Below are 23,593 nucleotides of genomic sequence, written 5' to 3'. Positions count from 1 at the left end.
TTATTAATAATTCCTGTTTAGAATTACATGGCCTTAATAGCCCAGATTTAAATTCTCTTTAGTCTACATTTTTAAATTGTTTTATTTTCAAGAGGCAAAATAGGGTGTTCAAGAGGCAAAAAGTATGCATATTTATAATTATATTTACATAAAACACATAAAAATACTTGTCTTCCATTAGCTAATGAAAAGCAAAGTAAAACAAACACAACATAATTTCTACCTATATCACTGTTAACTATGGAATCAGTCAAATTCCAAAGACACCCTCAGCATGTGTGGTTAGATGAAGACAACACAGCTGCACGGTACAGTTTTGCAGACTGTACACTGAACAACTCTAGACGATAAAGTCAAACACTGATTTATATTACTGGCATACTCTGAGGCTGTGAAGTGCATACTCTATATAGCTATAGAGGGTGACCTTATTTATGCATCTCTTTCTCTGTAGTAAACTTTGAAAAAGAAATGTTTTGGGTAGAAAAGGGTCTTTAAATATATATATATATATATATGTATATATGTATATATACATATATGTATATATCTTTTCTTTTTCAACAAAGGGATCTTGCAAGCAAATAGTGACTAAGTCCCCCAACCTCCCACGTGTCACTGTGACAGGCTCTTTGTCTTCCCCTTGGCTCTCCCCCCACCCGCTGGAAGGCAGCAGGGTACCTTGTGTGAGTAACTGCAGGTTTCTGACCTCTTCTCGCACCTTCAGCTGGAGCACCTGTTGTAGGATGTGCTGTCTGAGGTTCTCCTGGGCAAGCCCCATGCGCTCCAGCTTCTTGTCTGTGAGTCTCAACAGGGCTCGTCCTGCAAAGGGGTTAAATGAAAAGCAAAGCAAATGAGCAGTTTGCTGGAGGATTTCCAGCTTGGGCTAACCTTGCTGAATAGAATTTTCCAACTAAGCACCGATGCTTCAGAGCAGGGGGTCTGGCTACAGGGACTGGCAGTCATAATATACAGTTCAAACCCTATGAAATTAGGAAAATGGAGGGGATGGGTGCTGTTGGGAGAATGATGAAAGAGGTAACATGGAACAAGATGCACTATACTCATAAGCTTATATGTCGTATTTATAAGATATTTCTTTGTTGCTTTGTATGTCCCTCCCCCATGGTATACCCCCTGTATTTGATTTCATTGTATTTGATGTTGGTATAATTTGTGGAGGGGAAGGAAAAAACAAATTGTTTAAATAGGGATACAGGTGGACCCATTGCAACAATGAGATGTACAAGTTGTTATGTTGAAAAATGAACTTTACAACTTTGGCGTGGGGGGGGAGGGTAGGGGATGGGAACGGATGGGAAGGGGAAACAAAGAAGGAGGGTACAATGCTTGATAAGAAATGTACTCATTACCTTGCCCATGTAATTGTAACCCCCTCTGTATGGTATTTTCACAATTAAAAAAATAAGCTGATATGTTGCATTGAAACTCCTTTGTACAGCTACCTGAAGATAGTAAAAATATAATAGAAAAAGACTGGATGAAGAGAAGTCACATGTGTAAGAGAACTCTAATTTTTACACAATAGCAATAATCCTAACTTGTCTGTACATGCAGGTAGATAAAACAGCAAATTTCAAATCTGGATATTTGGGTCACAGATTGCAGGTTTCCATAGAAACAATACTCTTCCTAGAGGTGGGTTCTTGAGCGGCCGCAGCAGTCTGTCACTGACAGCCCAGCTGCAGAACCAGATGCACTAACTCTGCTTAGGAAAACCTCAGCAATGCGCAGCCTGAGGTACAAGCATGCTTCTATGAAACACGTATTGAAAGTCTGGCTTGAATCTGCAGCCCTCCACATGTCCACTGTACCACTGGCATTGGACTGGTGTCTATATCCAGCTGTTGAGAACTCTGTTCTTAGCTGAGGATAAGGTGAGTGAAGGAGAAACAAAGTGAACATGGACATCTGGAGAGTACTGAGCAAGGTACACTAGAAGTGAGTGCCTGCAGTGCCACCCACCCAGACACTGGGCAGCCCTGCACCATCTCCTCTCAGCCCCTTTCTTTCCCCTAGAGGCCTGCATGCTTCCCCTCTACTGTGATTCCTATCAAATCCCATAAGTCTCTGCCACTCTGAGCTTGTGCTGGAATAAGCACACATCTGTTTCAATATTAACTATTCAGCTGTTCAAATGTTGTTATCTGAATTGTGAGACTATAGATATTTTACTTTCCATTCCATAGAAAAAGAAGTGGAGAAATGAAAGAATATTTAACATGCAAAAACATTTCCAAACTCTTCCCACTATACCTCCAGTTATGCTTTATCTTCCTTGGCAGAAAAATAAAAGGCTTAATCTTCAGGAGAAGGATCAAGGGTAATGTGCATAGAATTTCCTGATAAATCATCTGGGAAAGATCAGGATTGGGGAATGGGAATCTGGAGTGAAATCCAGTTCACTGGCTTCCATGGTTTCTTCAGTGCCATCAGGCTGGTGCTTTTGCCACTTTTTGAAATAATTAAATCATTTCAGGGAGCAATATCCCATCGATGTCCTTTTTAATTCCTTCTGCTGACTATGCATTAAAAGAAAAGTCCATATAAATAAATGTGCTGCTTTTCATGCAGGCATCAAGTAAGTAGTAAGGAGTCTGTCATCAATTATATCTTTTGTTTTCATTTATAGTGTGGATTTGTGTTGCTTACCATAAAATACATTTTTCCCACAAACATTGAGCATTTACCATATGCATCATATGGGCATAATGATGACCAAGGCACGATGGTCACTCTTGAAGCTTTCCGACTGGCAAAGAAGGTAGCTAATGATGTGTCTACAGGTATGCGATGAATTCTATGTAAGGAGAAATATGAGAGCTCCCCCTGTGATCCAGCAATCCCACACTCCTGGGCATTTACCCAAATGATCACAAACAAGGCCACACTAAAGCTACTAGCACAACTATGTTCATTGCAGCATTATTTACCACAGATAAGATATGGACCAACTCAGATGCCCCTCAGTAGATGAATGGATCAAGAAAATGTGGTATATCTACACAATGGAATTCTATGCCTCCATGAAAAAGAATGACATTGCCCCATTCCTAAGGAAATGGAAAGATTTGGGGAAAAATCACATTAAATGAAGTTAGCCAAACCCAAAGAAACATAGGTTCCATGGCTTCCCTCATTTGTAGCAATTAGTATATATCTAGGATGATCCTAGCAGAGGATCACAATAGCTCAATAGCTATTACATATGCCCATATAAAATGATGCCAATTGAAATGAACTTCAAGATATGGAAACAAGAGGGTTTTGTTGTTTTTAATGTACAGTATGAAGTTCTTTTTTTCCCCCATTTGGTTTATCCCCTTTAGTCACTACTTTTGATCCTGGTACCCCTGGTACTCTATATCTTGTATGTACATTTATCTGATTTGGGGAAGGGAAGGGGAATAAAAAAATGACAAAACAAGGACAAAGGGTGAATGCAACAGCGATACTCAAAAGATGATATGTAGGAAATGAACTTTACAACTTGCAGGGAGGGGAGTTGGGGGAGAGGAAGTGGGAAAAAAAACAAGGGAGGGGTTAACAATGTTCGACAAGAAATGTACTCATGACCTTACTTATGTAACTGTAACCCCTCTGTACATATCCTTTGCAACAAAATAAAATAAAATAAAAAAACCCCAACAAAACAAAGAAATATGGGAGCTCAAAATTGGATGACTTCATGTGGTTTGGGCATTGGGAAGCCATCATATAGTGAACGTCGTTTAATCTAAGACTTAAAGAGCAAGTAAGAATCACAAGAACTAGATAAAGCAAAGATTTTTACAAGAGTCCAGTAACAGTGTGGATGAAGAGGGAGGCTGCTATTGCAGACACACAAGAAAGACAGCACTTGGATGGCTATAACTTTGTCACAAGAGCACGGTGGTTCTGTAACCACTCATTGACACACAGAGAGGATCAAGGGTGAACAATCATCTCCATCTCAAAGCAAAAACCAAATGAGTCTGCTAGTTCCTCAAACTGGTTATAAATGGTAGTTAGGTGATACAGGCAGCTGGGCTCTCAGATTTACAGTGGAGTTGGGAAAAACTCAAAGTCTTTACATCATTAAGACTCCCAATTCTTCTATGTCTTTCCTTTATCAACACTGTGCTGAGCACCATCCTAGGCCTGCCACAAGTCTAAGTGCTGGGGAGATGTGCAGTGTCTTTTGTCCTCCCAGTGCTCCTTGTGCAGTGTGAGGAAGAAGATGTACCAAGACACCAGGGCCTTCTCCAGATATGGAAACCAAGATTTTATGTCAGGTTGAAGTAAGTGCTCTAAGACAAGGCAGGGTGTGGAGCTGGGGGGCCAGGCAGGGACTCCTGACAGGAAGATGATAGATGTTGTGCTTTGGGGGATTAAGAAAGTGAAAAGGTGACACTGGAACCAGAAGTAAATAGGAAGGAATAGAATTGCCAAGGCATTTAGGGGAATGGCTAGTGTCCCCGTGGCAAACAGTACAGGACAAGAGAATAATAGGAAACAGAGTCTGAGAGCAGGCAGGGGCTAGATAATACAGCCCTGTCTACAAATAGATAAGGTTTGAGCAAGGGTAACTTGGGCACAACATCAGGTTAACAGAATCTTTCTGTCACTAGGTGGAAAGTGGATCAGGGGTAGAGGGCTAAGTATAGGGCACTCAGAAGAGTCTGGAAAATACCACAGGAAGCCTAAACAGGAAGTGGTGGTGCCTTAGGACTGGAGAGGAAGAAAAGAGTAAGAACCCTGAATCTATTCTTAGACTTTGTAATGCATACAAGTAGCACATGAAGGAAAAGCAGATCTCAGAGATGATTCAGATTTCTAACCTGACCCACCAATGGCTGGTGGCTCCAGTAGTTAGCAGGAAATGGAGTCACTTCTCCAGGAGAGGATGTGTTGGATGAAGGAAATCAGAGATGTGCTATGTTTTTCCCCTTTTGGGAATACCTGGGATCTGGAGGAACAATGTACAGGATACAGTTAAACAAAAGAGGACAATTAAAATTGTTTCACTTGGTGGTTGGCGTTAAGAAAAAGAAGACCTGAATTCCATCAGAAGTCCTTCCTCAATGCTAGCAATACCACAGAACTTCTTGTGGAGGTCCAGGCCAGGAAATACACAGCCGAACAGTAAGCTGGTACAGCCTGGGAAAGTGAGTTTTGCTGCATCTGAAGATATTACTGTGTATGCCAGCTCCATCACAGTAGCTGGGATGGGCCATGAGGTACTCATACATTCAGTTATTGTTTCTGGATGAGAGAGATATTGAACTTGGTAGATTAGGTAAGTCAGATTCCTTTTAGAGTGGACCAACTTCTGGCTTTTGAGCTAAAAATCCTCATTTGAGCCACCAACATTGTAGATTTCAGACTTAGCAACTTCAATAATCACACAACAGTTTTTCTCTCTCTCTTTCTCTCTCTCTTTTTCCCTCCCTCCCTCTCTCTCTCTCTGTATGGAAACATACACACATATATCACTCTTAGGAAAGTTCAACTGGAATCTTAATGCCTAATAGATGAATAAAAATTACACAGTGAGGGTCAAATAACATATGCACACACCCTTCACAATTCAGAACCACTGTGATAGCTGGGTGCCAAGGCTCTATATTCCTCCGCTTCTTCCTCTTCCTCCTCCTAGCAGTGTGAACAGTTACAGTGTTTGAAACACAGTGCTAAGTACTTCACATGGACGAACTCATTTAAAACAGGTCTCTGAAAGTATTATGACTGATTAAGAGCTATCATAGCTAAAGCTATCTGATTAAGAGCTATCATAGCCACTGTAGAAGTTATGATGCTAACCAACTCACTCACCTGGAGTAGAACCTCGTGTTCTCTGGCCCATGGCTTCTGATTCATATAAAGGGGCCTACTCTCAGGCAATGAGGTTGAAGGCAGGTGATGGAGACACAGGCCTCATATCACCATGTACAAGGTCTTCTCTCAGAAGTCAGAGGCAGAGGACTGAGGGGCCTGGGGCAGCAGCCACTGAGCAGGCTCATCACTTCCTTATCACTGTGTGAACCATGGACTGACCTGGCCCCTCTACTAAGAGCTAGAAGACAGATGAGGAGGATAATTTCCCCGCCAGAGGCACAAGTACAGGTCCTTAGGGAGCTCATGGAAGAGGTGCTTAAGTTTTGGCAACCCTTGAACAAAAGACAAAACTCAAGGAGGTGCATAGGAAGGAGAAAGGCATGTGAGGCACAGTGAAGAACCAGAACAGGACACTGAAGGAATCTGGCAAAGGACTGCACTGCTGGGCACAAAGCAGGAAGCAGGGAGGAGGCCTCGCCTGGGCTATGTCTCCTAGACCAGCCTTGATCTCACATCTCCCTTTGTCTCCTCTCTATGGAGGAGCACATGTAGATATAAGAGGGGATGTGCACAGTAGTGAAACAGCCCACTGCACAATGAATAGCAGCACCCTATTTTTGCCTATGACATTCTTTACCCATAGATGGCAAAAGAGACTCTTCGTTGATGTTCATCCCTGGTAGAGCTCTTCCTCTCTCCCTTTCCCTTTCTTCTCTTCCTCTTTTCTCTTCTCCTTTCCTTTCCATAGTACTGGATTTTGATGCCCCCCAACCCTTTCTTCCTTTTAGTTCCCTTTCAGATAGTCTTGTACTTTTACCCCAAGGCTAGTCTTAGACTGAGATTGTCCAACCTATTATTCCTGCAGAGCTGGGATCACAGATGTGTACCACCATGCTCAGCTTGTGTGTGAGATGGGGATGATGGGGGTTTTGCTTAACTTTTTGTCTGGGATGGCCTTCGATAATGATCCTCTCAATCACCACCTCCTAAGTAGCTGGGACTACAGACATACATCACTATGTCTGGCCTGGAGCTTTTAATAATTAAAAAATGTCTATGGGACTTTTTACCTTGAAAACACTATAGAATGCTCTTGCCTATTACATTTATTCTTATCTTCTCTTATATTTTGGGAGTACTGGGTATTGATTTACTGGGTCCTTGCACTTGATGGGCAGGAACTCTATCACTTTGAGTCACGCCTTGAAACCTTTTTGCTTTGATTATCTGCTTTATGTCCAGTTTGACCTGGACTGCAGTGTTCCTACTTATGATTCCATGTGTAACTGGGATTACAGGAATCCACTACTGCACCCAGCCATTGTGATTCTCCTGTTATTGGATATCAGGCACTCACTAGTGCATCCAGCCATTGGTTGAGATGAAATTGCCTGAACTTCTGTTGGCCCAGGCTGGCCTGAGCAACTGTGATCCCTTGCTCTCTGCCTTCCAAGTTGTTGGGATTACAAGCTTGAGCCACCACACCAGGCTTATATATATAATTACCTTCTACCATCATTGTAAAAGCTGTATGAATACAGGGCTTCCCTGATATTTCCAAGTGCTTAAGCCAAGCCTGACTCAATGTTGGCACTGAATATTTGCTAAAATATTGTTGAACATGTGTCCTGGATAGAACAAATACAAATTCTTTGCTGGAACTGTTCTGATTACTAAGGGGGAGTTGTTCCTTTTGGGACTTTCTCCTGAGGTACAATGCTATACTTGCTGTGCATGGCTCTCTTTGCTGCCATGTTGAGAGAATATGCTAGAGAATTAAATTATCAGAGATCACAGAGCTAAGAATGAAAGACAGAGATGTGAGGTGAGAGGAGAAGGAGGGAGAAAGGCAAAATAATTTCATTTCCTCAATATAGCCCTGCCTGAAGTGAGACTCTGTGGGTTTCTGGGCTATGCAAGTCAATGCATGGTGAAGGTAGATGGGAGAAAAGAGGAGGGGCTAGTTGAGCTCCTCTGAATCATATGTACCATGAGAATCTTGACAAACAGATCCTAGCTGGTGAGTCACTAAACTGTCACTTCCCTTACCCGATCTCAAAAAATCCCTTACCCGATCTCAAAAAACATCTCCTGAGGTGTAGTCCTGTGGTGTAGGTATGAATGGTATGAATCTACAGTAATTTGTTTTTTTTTAACTTAATGATTGAAAAATATTGGCATTTTCATTATTATTCCTTAGAAAGTACCTGGAATAAACCTTAAATTTGGCTGTGCACTTCTGTTTGATGCACTTGGCTACCCTGCTTACTCAATCACCCCAAAGGTCACGAACCCAGAGCCCTGGCTGTCAGGATGGTAAGATGGTGTGGAGAGAACTTGCTCTAAGGGACCACTGAAATGAGGTGGACTCTAGTGGACTGGACAGTGGCTTTCCTAAAATTGGCAATTTTAAGACATGTGGCTGTGTAAAAATGCAGCCAGAATAGAGAATGGTAGTTGCTGCTTTTCCTACTTTTAAGTTAAGACCAACTGAAAATCCAGACGCTTATGACATTTCTCAGGTTAAAAAAAATTCAGTTGTAAAATTCAGTGCATATTCTTCAAAACTAAGAAAACTAAGGGAAGAGGTAAGCTGGAGGGATGGGAGAATGGTGGAAGGGTAGCATCTCCTTTGTACAACTACTTAAAGCTAAAATTAAATGTAAACAATGAATTAAAAGTGTTGCCCACTTTTCCCATGTTATAAGAGACATACAAATCATGGGCCATATTTGGCTAAGACATTGCCATACTTTCAATATCTTGACTTTTCTTCCTTTTCTTTCCTCATCATTTCTGCTTTCACAGGAAAAGAATTTTGGGCAGTCTCATCCTCAGGGCTTTAACTGACTGTAGGAACGGGATGTAAGCTGTGCCACTGAATTCTGTGCAGCCTATTCTAAGTTAACAGCCAACTGTGACCAAGGAGAGTCAAGGACTAATCTGAACAAGCCCTTTGTTTACTATAACCTGGAGATGTACTGCATGTCCATCTTCTTAAACCTCCAACCCAATGTCCCTGAGTTCTTAAAGATAGCTACGAATCACCCAATAACAGAGCTAGTAGCAAGGACTCAGAGGTCAGCCAACCAAATACCTCATTTCCTGGCAAGAAGATGAGTGAAACCTTCCAAGACCAATCCATCTACTTTCACTCCTACCTGTGAGTGTAGCCCATTGCCTAGCTTGCTCTTTTGCTCTTAGTGACATTCAGTGATTAGCAGCCAATTCCTCACTCTTCCGTAGGCCAAGGAAGAGAAGGGTTAATAGAAATTTGCCCTGTGGTTACTGTAAGTACTTTACCTACTTATGGGAAATGCATATTGATTTATTATTATTTTTTTACCAGTCTTGGGTAAAAAGACTGTTTTAGACAATCTGCTTTTTTCAGCTGACTATATTCAGGAGCTGATGATGTTAATAGGAGGAAATTGGAATAACATTAATTCCCACCTGAAATATAAATTCAGAGAGAAAATATATTCCAGTGCTTTTCAAACAGAGTAAAAAAAAAAAACCTGTGGCCCTGTGTTATTTTTAGCCCTTTCCCCATAAGTAAATAAAAGGTTAAATATTTTTATGTTGTTAGTAGTACATGGAGTTACCAAACCCCCTCCAAAAATTACTTTTAAAGTTAGGCGCTGGTGGCTCGTGCCTATAATCCTAGCTACTCAGGCAGCTAAGATCTGAGGATCGCTGTTCAAAGTCAGTCTGGGCAGGAAAGTCTAATCAACTACCAAAAAACTAGAAGTGGAGCTACGGGTCGAAGTGGTAGAATGATAACCTTGAGCACAAAATCTCAGGATAAGCGCCTGGGCCCTGAGTTCAAGCCCCATAACTAACAACAACAACAACAAGAGCAACAAAATTACTTTTAAAAACTTTTACTTTAAAAAATTACTTTTACAGGGATTTTGTTTCAGTCCCTGAGATGACTCAGAAATTGCTTCTCTTGAACCTAGAGCAGATTTTCCAAGCAAGGAAGTCTAGTACCAACCTAACAGAGACTAAGGTTGAAGATTTATGATAAAATAAATGACCTTAAAGGCCTTTCCTGCCCTTGATAGGTAAAGCAAGTCTGTTGGTACATTTACTTTTATTTGTCAGAATCTGTATGCATTATTTTGGGTTTCTCTCTGAATCAAGAGTCACCAGATGCATTAGGCATCTTTTACAATTAATTAGTACAGAGCATATAAAAGGTCTCCAGGTAAATGTCACTGTCCTCCTCCTCAATATTCTTCTCATGTCCATAAACAAACAACCACAGGTCACACGTAGCATTCATATACTGAAGAGAACAGGCACACGGGAGGCTGGTAGTTTTTATTACATGCATTTACTTTAAGTAATACTGATAGCCACCATAATGCTTAAAGAAATGTTTTAAACCAACATTGACTTTCTTTTCTTGATATTGAGGAATTTGTTTTTCCTTAGACTTCAAAATATTTAACAATTAGTGATTGCAATTAATAAGTGAATATTGTCCCTGTGTCAGATACCTTCAGTAGAAGAGTTAGAGAGAGCAGGCATGTCTTTTTCATTAGACTAGCCAAACCTTAATATTGCACACAGTGATCTGATAATCTGGTTCCAGTGCTGATGAGACTGTGACATCTGGCTTTTGTCTGGACTTCACAGTCCAGGCCTAGTCTAGTCCTGCCTTATCCAGCTTTTAGCTATATGACAGTTGAGAGATTTCACTCTTCAGGTCACAGGTTCTCCACTTGATACATGGGGATTGTACAACATTTTCTCTCTTTATCTGTGCTGGCAAGAATTCATTGCAATAGAATAATAAAACAGCAATATTGTTGTTTTCTCAAGGAAAAGCACAGGATGACCCAAGGCCCTAGGCAGCTATGTAACCCACTCTCACAGGAAGATGGAGCACCAAAATGGATGGATGGGATCCAGGTAGTGACAATGAAAAACCTTTCTAGGAAGGAGGACGGAAAAGGAAAAGGAGAAAAGAACATTCTTTTTTCTTTTTTTGTTGGTCATGGGGCTTGAACTCTGGGCCTGGGCACTGTCTCTCAGCTCTTCAGCTCAAGGCTAGTGCTCTACCACTTGAGCCACAGTGCCACTTCTGGTTTTCTGGTGGTTTATTGGAGATTAAGAGTCTCACTGACTTTGTTGCCCGGGATGGCTTTGAACCGCGATCCTCTGATCTCAGCCTCCTGAGTAGCTAGGATTACAGGTGTGAGCCACTGGTACCCAGCAGAGTAAGGGTTTGTATATGACATTTCTATAAATGTATGTACTTGATCAGAGTTACTCCCTCTCTTACTCTTTCCTATTCCCCCTCCTTTCCATCTTTTCCTTTCTTCTTCCACATCCATAGTAGACCCTGATTTACTTTGATGCCTTTGGCTTTTGGATTCTCCTTTGAGTTTTCATAGTATTTACAAATGAGAAAAAACAAGCATTACTTGGTCTTTGTGGGATTGATTACTTTCATTTAACATGACTATCTTTATCTATTTCTAGCAAGTGACAAACTTTCAGTCTTCTGGGTGCTGGTGGCTCACACCTGTAATCCTAGCCACTCTGGAGGCTGAGATCTGAGGATTACGGTTTGACGCCAGCCCAGGAAGAAAAATCTGTGAGAATCTTATCTCCATTAGCCACCAAAAAGCCAGAAGTGGAGCTGTGGCTCCAGTGGTAGAGTGCTAACCTGAGCACAAAACCTCAAGGGCAGCCCCAGCATACACAAAAGACATGAACATGCTATTAAAGTATACTCAAGCTTTTCTGCTTAACATTGTCTTTCTAGAACAGGGTTTCATAGCCCCTCTGGGGATTGTGTACCTACTTGTCATGAGGAAAGTGGCCTGTCCCATCCATTGTAGGGTATATTTCTGAAAATATCTCTGACCTTTCATCTGGCATTCTTGCTCCAATTTCATTAATCAAAAACGTCTAATGAAGGTTAACACTATCCTGGTTGTGAATCACTGATCTATAAGTGTGCTTTTAAAGAACTGATCTCATAATGATAATAAAAGGCAGATTCATCCTCAAAATTAGATAGATTGTGAGACAAACCAATATAGAACACACTTTTAGGGGAAAGCTTCTACTATGTTTGGATCATTTTTCATTCGTTGTGCCAAGTTAATCCACGACACGGGCCTGAGATGAATTCTTAATCTCCATTTTAAGGATGAGGACAATGATACTGTTGGTGATAATGTAACACACTCCCTCCCAAATAACAACAAATAAAAAATAGAAGTATCAGGACAAGGATTCAAATCAGTTCTACAAGTAGGAACTTCCATGATTTTGATCTTGAAACTTCTCAAAGCATGTACCCATGGTACTTTGTAAAATTTAAACTAAGAAAACTCATGAATAAGAGTAATGAAGTCTGACAAAAGTTTAATTATTGCAAGAAGAATAAAGTAACATTGAACTTATGCTTTTTATATTTTTCATGCTAGTACTGAAGTACTAGTACAAGTACTCAGAGCCTAGGTGCTATCCTCTGGCTTGTGGTGTTTCACTCCAGGCTGGCACCCAACCACTTGAGCCACATCTCCACTTCTTTGCTAATAATTAGAGATGAGAGTTTTACAGATTTTCCTGCTCTGTTTCCTGATGAGTTTTACAGACTTTCCTCCTCAGATCTCAGCCTCTTGAGTAATTAGGATTATATGTATGAGCTACCATAACTGGTTTGAACTTAAGCATTTTAAAACCAAATCTAAGTTAGAAAAGAAAATTATACACAATTTCCTTCCAACTATGTATTTTATTCTAACTTACTTTTGGCCCATTTTATTACTATTTATGGTCAATTACAAAAAGAGTGCATTAAGTGTATATTCTATTGTACTCATGGTGAACAATGTGTTACTTAGGACCATGGTTTGAAATTCTTTGAGAACTTTATAGAGAGGATATTGTTGTAGAGCTTTGACTTTAATGTAATTATTGGAGAAAACCAAAGTGGGCAAGGCTATATTTTTATTTTAAAAAGACAGAGAGTGTGTGTATGTGTGTCTGTGTGTGCATGTATGTCTGTGTGAGTCCTGGCACTTGAACTTAGGGCCTATGCACTGTTTAAGGCTAGTGCTCTACAACTTGAGCCACAGCTCCACTTCTGTCTTTTTTGGTGGTTAATTAGAGATGAATCTCACAGTCTCATAGACTTTCCTGCATGAGCTGGCTTCAAACTGTGATCCTCAGATCTCAGCATCCTGAGTGGCTAGGATTGCAAGTGTGAGTCACTGATGGTGGCTTAATGTTTGTTTTTATTTATGCATTCTAACTGCTTTTGTTTTGTTTGTAAGGAGACCAAAGGTTGGAGAAGAAAGATTGGCTTTGACGCTGGGTGTCTCCTCATGCTGGCTGTGTCATCTTAAGTAACTTACTAAATGCTGTTAGGACACAATTTCTTCTTTAAAATGGACAAGATTGAATCATTTAGAGTTTTTATGCAAAAATTAGATAATAAATTAATAAACTTTCATGGTATCTAACTTGGTTTGGGTTATTTCAAATCAAGTATTAAACAAAACCTGCATAGATTTCATGGTGATATATACACAGTATAATTGTGAATTTGTTCACATTCTCTTCTTCTCTATTTAAGTCTGGGCTCTTTTTGAAGAGAACACAAGTTACCTTTAACTCAGTGACTCCAGAGCTCAGCAGGTGGTGCAAGTTCATAAAAGTCTGATGAATAAATGAATGGCAATGTAAGAATAAAAAAATCTCTAGTTTTCAGAAAAGGAAAATGGGCTCAGGAAAGGGACTTGACTAAAGTTACATGGCTAATAAGTAGCTAAGCAAAGACTAGAACTATATTGCTAATATAAGGTGAACGGTGCCTGCCTGCAGTCCAGCATTCATCTAATAAGTACTTATTGTCCTACTATGTGCCTGATATTAGGTCAAGTCCTGGGCATTTGTTTTGAATCCAATATATACAATCCCTGTGTTTTCAGCTTCATGGAAGTACTAAAAATTACTCAGATAATTACAAAATTTCAACAGAAAAATAATACAATGCTTTTAGTGAAAAGAATGTAGGAAATGTAAACATATGTGGGAAAAGTAAATTTGAAGAAGGTACTTTGAGGCATCTATCTCAAGTATCAGACAGAACAGAGAGGAGTAGGTTGACTGTTTTTGAGGCAGAAGGAACATGCATGTAAATTTATTGTAGAACAGGGCTCCAAATGAAGGCAATGAAACCAAGGGGGAGGCCAGGGACTTAACATGAGGGTAGGTGGCAGACCAGGCCAAGATCACATTTTGGAGGCAGATCAAGGATCTTGCTATTTACTGTTAGCATATTGGAAAGTCAGTGTAGAAACATGATGATGAAATTTATATTGCAACGTTTTCTCTCTGGTTTCCTATAAAAAGTAATCTGAGAGTTGAGAACCTAGAAAATGCTTGGAAGTAAAGTCATCAGGAAACTAGCTTTTGATGAGCTAAGACATCCTGGTAGTTTCTATTAGAAAATTACAGATAGGACAAGCAGAGAGGAGAAATTTGCATGTAGAAACACAAGAACTGGTTAAGAGATTCAGTATTTGTGTTCCTGACTTGGGAGATAAATGAAAGTTGCAACTGTTGATATGGAAAATATCATGTCAGCAAGTATGAAGGAAAAGAGCAATAGTTCTGGTTTGAACATGGAAGAAATTGGGTCAGACTGTGTTGATAAGATGTTCAATAGAAAGGCAAAGCAGGCATGTAAATGTAAAGGCTCAAACTTCAGGAGGAAGCCATGTCTGGAATTTTATCTTGGAAGTCACCATCGTAGAGTTGACATCAAACACCCTGGGCAAGGAGAAATGGAATGTGAGCAAAGAGCTCCCATTCCTAATGGAATGAAGAACTGTAGTATGAAGTGGGTACTGTGGGTAGACAGTGAGAAGGCTCCTGGGGAGTGGCCGGAGACATGGAAAGAAACGAGAGAAGGAGGTGTCAAGAGTGTGGTTCAAGCTGGGGGCCAGTGGCTCATGTTTAAACTATTAGCTGTGCGGGAGACTGAGGATTAAAGTTTGAAGCCAGCCTGGGCAGGAAAGCCTTTGCAGCTCTACCTCCAACTAATCACCAAAAAAGTAGAGGTGTGGCTCAAGTGGTAGAGCACCAGTCTTGAGGGAAAAAGTTAAAGGATATCACTCATACCCTGAGTCCAAGCCCCAGTCCCTGTACCCCAACAAAAATGCAAAACAACAAAAAGCATGTAGTTCAAGAACCTGGTCATCTATTGTATGCGGAGGAATCTAATATTAGATTATTAGAGCAAGACTTGCAATGGCAAGTCAGTGAAGCACAGAAACCCTGATTTGCGGTTGATTAGAAGAGTAGAGTCATGTCTAGATCATATAATAACAGCTGTTCTGTTAGGTAAGGTATTTTTCATTTGACCCAATAGACAAAGGTAAAGGACTTACATGGAAATGGATCCATAAACCTCTGCCACCTCATTATTACAATAAAAACCATCATCGTAAACAATTTATTGGAAAATTATGATGTGCTGGGGATAACTGCCAGCAATTGCTCTTTCTTTAATGTCATATTTGTGACAATCTTCTGGGTAAGTTCAATTATTAGTCTCATTCTTTAAATGGAAAAATTGGGCTTGAGGATTTAAATAATGTGAGGATAATCACATACATAACAAGGAGGAAGCAGTGAAATTGCAAATGACTATTTTTCAATTCCAAAGCTCATCTCCCCTACCTTCCGTGCTGCCTGATCTTTTTCTGCATATACAAAGAAATCATTTGAAAAGGAAGAGAATCTTTCCATGTTGTTTAATTTCCAGCCCTCATTAGAGTGCCATCAATCTCGTTTCTGTATAATTCTAGAAAGTGAACAATGTTACTTGACAAAGGAGTTCAGTGGTATTGAGGGAGGAAGTTTGCGGGGAGAGAGATGAGTTAAAAAGGAAATGAAATGAAGCACTACTGTAAGTGATAGAAATGTTCTGAACTTGAGTCTAGTAATGGCTTCTCTGGGCCATTCGTAGATAAAAACTCATCAAATTTCATACGATTAAGTACGTACAGTTAATTGTACACCATAAATGGTTGATAGAAAAGTGGGAAAAAAGAGAAAAGTGGAGTGAGTAGGATCTGAGAAAAGTTGAAAACAGATACTGTAAACTACATAAGGCCACAAATCTCAATAATAACTGATTCTACTGAGTGAGAAAGACTATATGCTATGCCATGTTGAGCTTTCTTGCAGATGAAAGAGTTTATAGCTGTTTGAGTAGCCAGTTGACAGCTGTCAAGCCCTTCTGGGAATAGCTTGTATTCAGAGCTACCTTGCCCTCTTCTTAAAAGCAGCCTGATCCAATGACTGGGGACATGGACAGGGAAAGACTAGATCCAGCTTCTAACCTAACCTGGCCCGACCTGGAAGAGCAATTCTAGCTCCAGAGCTCCCTTAGGGTCAACCAAGGTCCAGCTGTGCTGAATAATCACATCCTAGCCTCAACTCTGTACAATTCTTTTTCATCTCTCTCAAAATTGCTGCACACAAGGACACTATCCAATAAGCTTCTGGGTGGCAGATCACCTTCTCTGAGCTAGCTTCTTACTCTTACAGGATTCTAAGGTGTGAAGAGGTGCTAATAGATTCCCTGACACAAACATTACATGTAGCCCATGGTGATGTTAAAACTGACCAGGTGGCTTTATTGTACTATCTAGCATATTTATAGGTCACCTGTCTTTACAGAGAGTAGATATGTGTGTAGGAAATGAAAATGAATTTTAATAGTGGCCTTGGAAATGTATAATTAGTAAGACAAACCTGCTAAAAATTCTGCATGCATCATCTATTGATTTTATAAGTGTGTCTCATTTTCCATGAACACTGTGAGTACTATATAATCACAGTACACTATGTACTTGAACACTATATAAATCACAAATACATACATAAATATGCATACACATGCATATATTTTCACACATATATAAACATTTATGCATAATCAATTTTGCTGAAGGCAGATAATTCATGGTTGACATGAATTATCTCATCAGTTTCTAACAGGTAGACACAGTTACTTTCTTCTCATTTTTAAGATTCATCAACTAACATCTAGCGAGGTTAAGAATCCTGACAATGGCTTTCTAGCCTAAACAATTAGTGCCTTTGGTCAAACCTATGACAAGCAGAAGCCAGACAATTTAGGTTTTATTAATGTAACACAATCAACATTATTTTGAACAATTTTTTACATAATAAACAAAACAAACTATAACTCATTGATCCATGATTGTAGGTGTTTGTATAGTAAGTTTCCATTAGAAGATATCTGGATAGCCAGGCTCTGGTGGCTCATACCTGTAATCCTAGCTACTCAGGTGGCTGAGATCAGAGGTTGCGGTTCAAAGTCAGCCCGGGAAGGAAAGTCAGTGAAAATCTTAACTCCAATAAACCACCAAAAAACTGGAAGTGGTGCTGTAGCTCAAGTGGTAAAGCGCTTGCCTTGAGCTAAAGAGCTGAGGGACAGCGCCCAGGTCCAGAGTTCAAGCCGGATGACCAACAACAACAAAAAAAGATACCTGGATAGTAAATAAGTAAAAGTCACACACAACAAAGCCACAGGGAAATGAAGAATCATTCTGTGGCCCTTGTAGAAGCTACATTTCCTCAACAATTGAAATGAGCTTGCTTTCACAATGGAAATGTTTTCCTCTGTATGCTGAGTAATGGAGCATAGCAGAATACACGCCTTCAGCTACAAAAATCTGTAAATCAACACACATTGCACCATATTGGCACACGCCACGAGCGGCCTCTGTCCAAGGAGGGGGCTGGTTCCAATGAATACTGATCAGCCACAACAAAGAGAGCTGAGGTTGAGAAAACATCTTATACCTGACAAATGTATCATTGCCATAATATCAACAGCTTTGATTCAATGAAGACTATATTGGTTAAATTAAGTGGACTACATAAAGATGTCAAATATTACAATTTCACTACTCCAGTGAAGAATAACTTTGAAATGTGCCCAAACTGGAGAAAAGAGATGGGCCCCCTCTTTGAAATGACTTTACATCTCCAAGGGCATATCAAATTTCTTTTGGTTCGGGTTAGATTTTACAGTGGCACATCATCTCACTCGAAGGACTCTGGACCATTTTTGTAATTTGCTTCTAACAGAAAGGATGTTAGTGTTTGAACTGAATATGTTCAGAGCTCTTCCTCTTTCATAAAGCACTCTGAAAACTAGACAGAGCTGAAAATTTGAATTTATACTATTTTTTTCAGCTTTCTTTTGACAGTAAGTCAATAGCCATCCTGATTTTGTTCTTTCTCTAATCTTTTCTCTCTCCTTAGATCCTATATATTTCTGCATTGGATTGTCACATATTGGGGCATTATTGAAAACACAAAACCACTAAAACCTCATGAGGCTATGTAAGAAATCTATGAGAATTCATCATTTTAAAATATGTGTGTGTGTGTGTATTTGTGTGTGTATGCATGTATGTGTGTGCACACTGGTCTTAGGGCTTGAACTAGGGCCTGGGCACTCTCTCTGAATTTTTTTGCTTAGGCTGTTGCTCTACCACTTGAACCACCACTCCACTTCCAGCTTTTTGCTATCAAAGAAGGCACATGCATTTGACACCAAGATTTAATATGCCACTGGAAGTACTTATAATCTTTTGGAGATAAAAATCTCATCAACTTTCCTGCCTGGGCTGGCTTTGAACAGCAATCCTCAGAACTCAGCTTCCTGAGTAACTAGGATTGCAGGCTTGGGCAACCGGCACCCAGTTAAATTTTTTTTTTAATTTGAAAATTGTTTGTTTGTTTTTGAGACAAGCCATCATTATGTAGTCCAGGCTAGCTTTGAACTCACAATCTTCTTGTCTCAATCTTTCATGTGCTGAGATTATAGAAATGTGCCACTACATGTGACCTGAGAAAACATCTTTTAAATAAACTACATAATAAGATTATCTGCTTCCACAACACACAGAATTCATACACACACACACTGACTTACACCTTTTGAAGATATTGATATTGCTCAAATATTTACTATATGTGTCTCTGAATTTAACCTTGAGATTTTATTTTCAGAGTATCTTTTCATAGCTCATAAAGGTATCCACACGATTTTTCATTTGTAACATGAAAGTGAGCCTTTCTTGAATATGATTTACATTTTCTTTATTTCTTTCTTATTAGTTATATTTGAAGGTCAATATTCTGATTTATAAAACTCCATTTCCTTGTCTTTCTAAAAGAAAAGGCCTACATTTAAAGTCAACAGTGTCTAAAAAAAATCCACCACATTTAATTGTGAAAACCTATGCAACCCAGGGAAGTTAGAGAAGAAAATGCCACAGCTATGAAAAGAAATAATTCAGTATCACAAAGTCATTGAGATTAGAGATAGAAAGGCTCATTAGGTCATCTATCAAAGAAGGCTCATGCATTTGACACCAAGATTTAATATGCTACTGGAAGTACCTATAATCTTCTGATAAAGTAGGGAAACTAAAAAAGCACATTTAAAGAGTCAGAGCCCTCAATCAAAGGCACAAGTCCTCATAGACCAAAATATCACAGAGAAATATGTAAGATGTAGAGGAGAAGCAAATGGAAAAAATTGCACTGAAACATCAAGGAGGCAGAAATGTATCTGAAAGTTTTCTAGATAATGATTCAAATCATGTATAATATGAACCCTGGCAAAGGATCCAGGAACTGGGACATAAAAAGGGAACTGTGAGAGTCAGAAAAGCTAGAGGGTCAAAAGATCCAGGCATGGGACTTACAAAGGACTGTGAGCGCCAGAAAAGCCACAGGGGTCAAAGGTTGGTAGATGTTACTGTGTCTGTAAAAACCCTAACCTTTCATCTGTGGAATGTCATTTCATCCTAGAAATCTCTAGCTCTGTTTCTCCTCTAGCAAGGAGCAATGAGTATTAGTTCAACTAAGTGTGTATGTGTGTGTGTGAGAGAGCGGGCAAGGGGAGGAAGGTAGGGAGAGAGAGAGAGAGGGGTATTTGAGGAGAGGAGAGGAAGGAGGTATGGGATAATGTGCTGATAAAAAAAAGACGACCATAAAAATAAGAGATATTGGCATTTACCAAGATAAGCAGAGCAGAGTTATCAAAAAATTGTTATCTTCAGATTTCACCATATGACCTTTAAAAACACAAGTCTTGGATAAAGGCATCATGATCTTGTTGATATTTTATTGCTTTCCATCATAAGAAAAAATAATCTGATACTAGTAACCAGTTGCTGCAAGCCACTTATGATAGAGAGGCCTACTAAATGGAATATACAGAAATCAGGTAAAAACTGCTAGTGAGTAATCTCTGAAATGTATCCGGAATGCCTACGGAGAGTCTGCCCACCCCAAGCCTGCACTGTGAGTTGGGAACTAAGCTTCCCTTGTGATTAATCACATTTGTCCACATAAACACTAATGCTGGCTGTGGCCTAGGCAGGGAATGCTGCATGTTCACACCACACTGCCAACAAATAGCAAGGAAAAAATGTGCCCTAACTTGTTGAGCAAATTAGGCTAGAATTCTGACTGGAAATGGAGAATATATTATATATATGTATGTATGTATATATATATACATATACATATATATATATATATATATATATGATTATTAACTTGAGAGGCTGTATGGCACAATAAGGAGAAGTTCCGGTATAATAAATACCTCTTGAGATTCACATATTAATATTGGTATATTTGGACAATATGTTAAGTTCTTTTGTCCTCAGTCTACATCTGTTAAAAAATAACCCAAAATGAAAGAAGAATAATGGCATTTATATAACAATATCAAAAGAATGAGGATTGCATGAAATGGCTCATATATAGTTTGTATCTGTTACAGAAAAGGATTCTACTATGAACTCCATTATAAAAAAAAGACAAAAAAGAAAAACCAACCAACAACTAAAATTATTTTTCTCTCTCCTCTCTCTCTACCTCTGTCTCTCTTTGTCTCTGTCTCTCTCTCTTTATACTGGTACTGGGGCTTGAACTCAGGGTCTGCGTACTGCCTCTTAACTTTTTCACTCAAAGTTCGTGTTTTACAATTTGAGCCACAGATCTACTTCTGAGTTTTTGGTAGTTAATTGGAGATGAGAGTTTCATAGAATTTCCTCCCCTATGTTGGTTTCAAACCACAGTCCTCAGAATCTCAGCTAGGATTACAGGCATGAGCTGTCAGCCCCCAGCTCCAAAAGAGTTTCTTAAAACCAATTGTGAATATTTGGAGAAAATGTACTTAAAGGATCAACATTAAAGATTGGGACTTGACAGTCTCTTATGATACAGTACAATGAAGTATCATAAAGAAATAAGAAGGAGGGGAAGCTCTAGAAGGTCAAGAAACAACAGCAAAGTCTTCTTACAAAGAAGAACTGCTCACCTGTATTCAGAGACAATGGGGGTCTTGATGACAAAAATGCTCTCAGATCTTTACACTGTATGTGACAAGTTGTGTTTGTTCTTCAACAATAAAAGGCTAAGTTTTGTGGTCTATCTGTTTGATTCACTTGTAAAATATCCTACATGGTATCCTATATTGATTGGTGTCTATACTAATTTTGCAAAGTTCCTGCTTCTTGAAAAAAACCAAAACTTTTCGAGTCTCATTTTCTCTCTTTTCCATCCAGAAGTCTGAAAACCTGTGTGTAAGAACATAAGATATGAAGGATAGGATGTCTGTAATTTTCTTAAGTGTCCCAATGCTATGTCTCATTGCTAGGTTGAGAATATAGTCACATTTAACTCGATTTTCTTCATTGCCAATTAAGGTTTCTGCTACACAAAAATTTAAGTTGTAGTGTCTACACAAGCATCAATAATCCAAAAAAAATGTTAACAAAGGTTCATAGACTGGGATTCTCACTCAACTGATCTAGGGTGAAGTCACTGGGTGATAATGATAGAGAAATTATAGCTCATCAAACCTACTTCAATCTGTGATCCTCAGATCTCAGCCTACTAAGTAGATAGAATTACAGGCATAATAGAGAAATATTAGCTCACCATTGCCTACTCCTGAGACCTGTATGTTCATTCTTCTTTCAATTGTCTTTTTTTTTTCTTCTGTCAGTCATGGGGCTTGAATTTTGGGTCTGAATGCTTTCCCTCAGCTCTTCAGCTCAAGGCTAGTGCTCTACCACTTGAGCCACAGAGTCACTTTCAGTTTTCTGGTGGTTAATTAATGGACTTTCCTTCTCTGGGCTGGCTTTGAACTGTGATCCTCAGATCTCAGCCTCCTGAGTAGCTAGGATTACAGGCATGAGCCACCAATGCCCAGTTCAATTGTCTTTCTTAATTCATGAAAACACTGTTCTTGCAAATTCACCATAAAGGCTAACGTAAAAACCACCAATGATACCAAATGTGGGTAAGATATGGAAGAACATGAACTATCACACACTGCTGGTCAAAGGCTGAATGGGAATGATCTCTGTAAACTCTGAGGTACTTATTAAGGTAGCTATATCTATATATCTATTTCCAAGTCTATATCTATCTAGCTCTCTATTCACACACATATATGACAGCAGTTTTCCTTAATTTTTTCAGAGAATAACACTTTATTTATAAACATGAAATTTGAATTTCAAATAAGCTGTCTTTATTCACACAACAAAATATTGTTCAGCAGTGAAAAAATAGTATAGTTATGCTCAACAATATGGATAAATCCTTCAGAGACATTACTGAGTAAGAAAAGCCAGGCATGAAATAAATAAATAAATAAATAAATAAAAAAATTAATCTACTGTGGCAAAAGTTAGAATAGTGGTTAATTCTGAGGTCATAGATTGTGAAAAAGCACAAGGGTTTTCTGGGGTTCCAGAAACTTTCTGTCTTGATCCATGTAAAAATTTACTGAGCTGAGATAAACCAGGGGGAAGAAAAAGCAAGAGAGGAAAATAAAGGAGAAAGGAAAAACTGAAGGAAAGACAATCTATTTTGTCCTAGAATTGCAAAGTATGGAAAAAACATGTTTGAAATGCTTTTGGATCTTTGCCACTAATGAGCTCACAGACTTTATTATGTTCTTTTCTCACACTATACAGAAAGCCTAGATGGAGATAACATTTTCCATAGATAAATATTATCAGTAGATAGAAATCATATGTGCAGATAACAAAGCAAATATCGTTGATTTCTTTTTTATTTCTCTCTATAGTCAGCCATAAAAATAGTTCCTATAGAGCAATGCAAGAAGGTTGAGAAATGTGGTTAACTACACAACCTTGATTGCACCAAATCTAGTATCCAGTTTATTTTCTGCTGGCTATAAAAAAGAAGAAGCTTAAACAAGAGAAATATGCAGGCCTTCGTTCAAATGTGTGCCTCCTACATTTCTTATGAGGAAATTAGGTTAAGATAAACACTATGACTTGCTTTTGTACTTATATCAAAATATATACAATTTACTATCTTCACTGTTTTGAAGTGTACAATTTAGTAGCATTACTATATTCACATTTTTTGTGCATAACAAAAAATGTTTTCATCTTATAGATGCCCACCAAATTGTAACTCTCTATGCCGCCGCCTTCCTTCTGGCAATCACGATTATACTGGTTTAGTTAATGAATTTGACTCTATATAACATCCCAGACAAGAATCATGCAATGTACTACTTGTTTTGTGTGTGCGTGCGTGTGTGTGTGTCTGTGTGTGTGTGCATGTGTGTGTGTGTGTGTGTGTGTGTGAGAGAGAGAGAGAGAGAGAGAGA

The 23,593-nt window shown here is 39.1% G+C and overlaps 1 protein-coding gene across 1 annotated transcript in view; it reads right to left on the bottom strand.

Annotated features, from left to right (window-relative positions):
• Positions 1 to 250: 250 nt before the first annotated feature.
• Samd12 (sterile alpha motif domain containing 12) overlaps positions 251 to 23,593 on the bottom strand; it is a 211,596-nt gene continuing 188,253 nt past the window's right edge. Inside the window, exons 4-5 of the mRNA XM_013032213.1 lie at positions 566 to 822; positions 251 to 340 (exon numbers count right to left, since the gene is read on the bottom strand). Of these exons, the coding sequence (XP_012887667.1) occupies positions 251 to 340; positions 566 to 822 (347 nt within the window). The remainder of the gene's footprint in view (positions 341 to 565; positions 823 to 23,593) is intronic.

Source organism: Dipodomys ordii, unplaced genomic scaffold (assembly GCF_000151885.1).
Source record: "Dipodomys ordii isolate 6190 unplaced genomic scaffold, Dord_2.0 Scaffold151, whole genome shotgun sequence".
Taxonomy (NCBI): domain Eukaryota; kingdom Metazoa; phylum Chordata; class Mammalia; order Rodentia; family Heteromyidae; genus Dipodomys; species Dipodomys ordii.
Note: the sequence above shows the minus strand (reverse complement) of the source record. Positions and strands in the feature narration are given on the sequence as shown.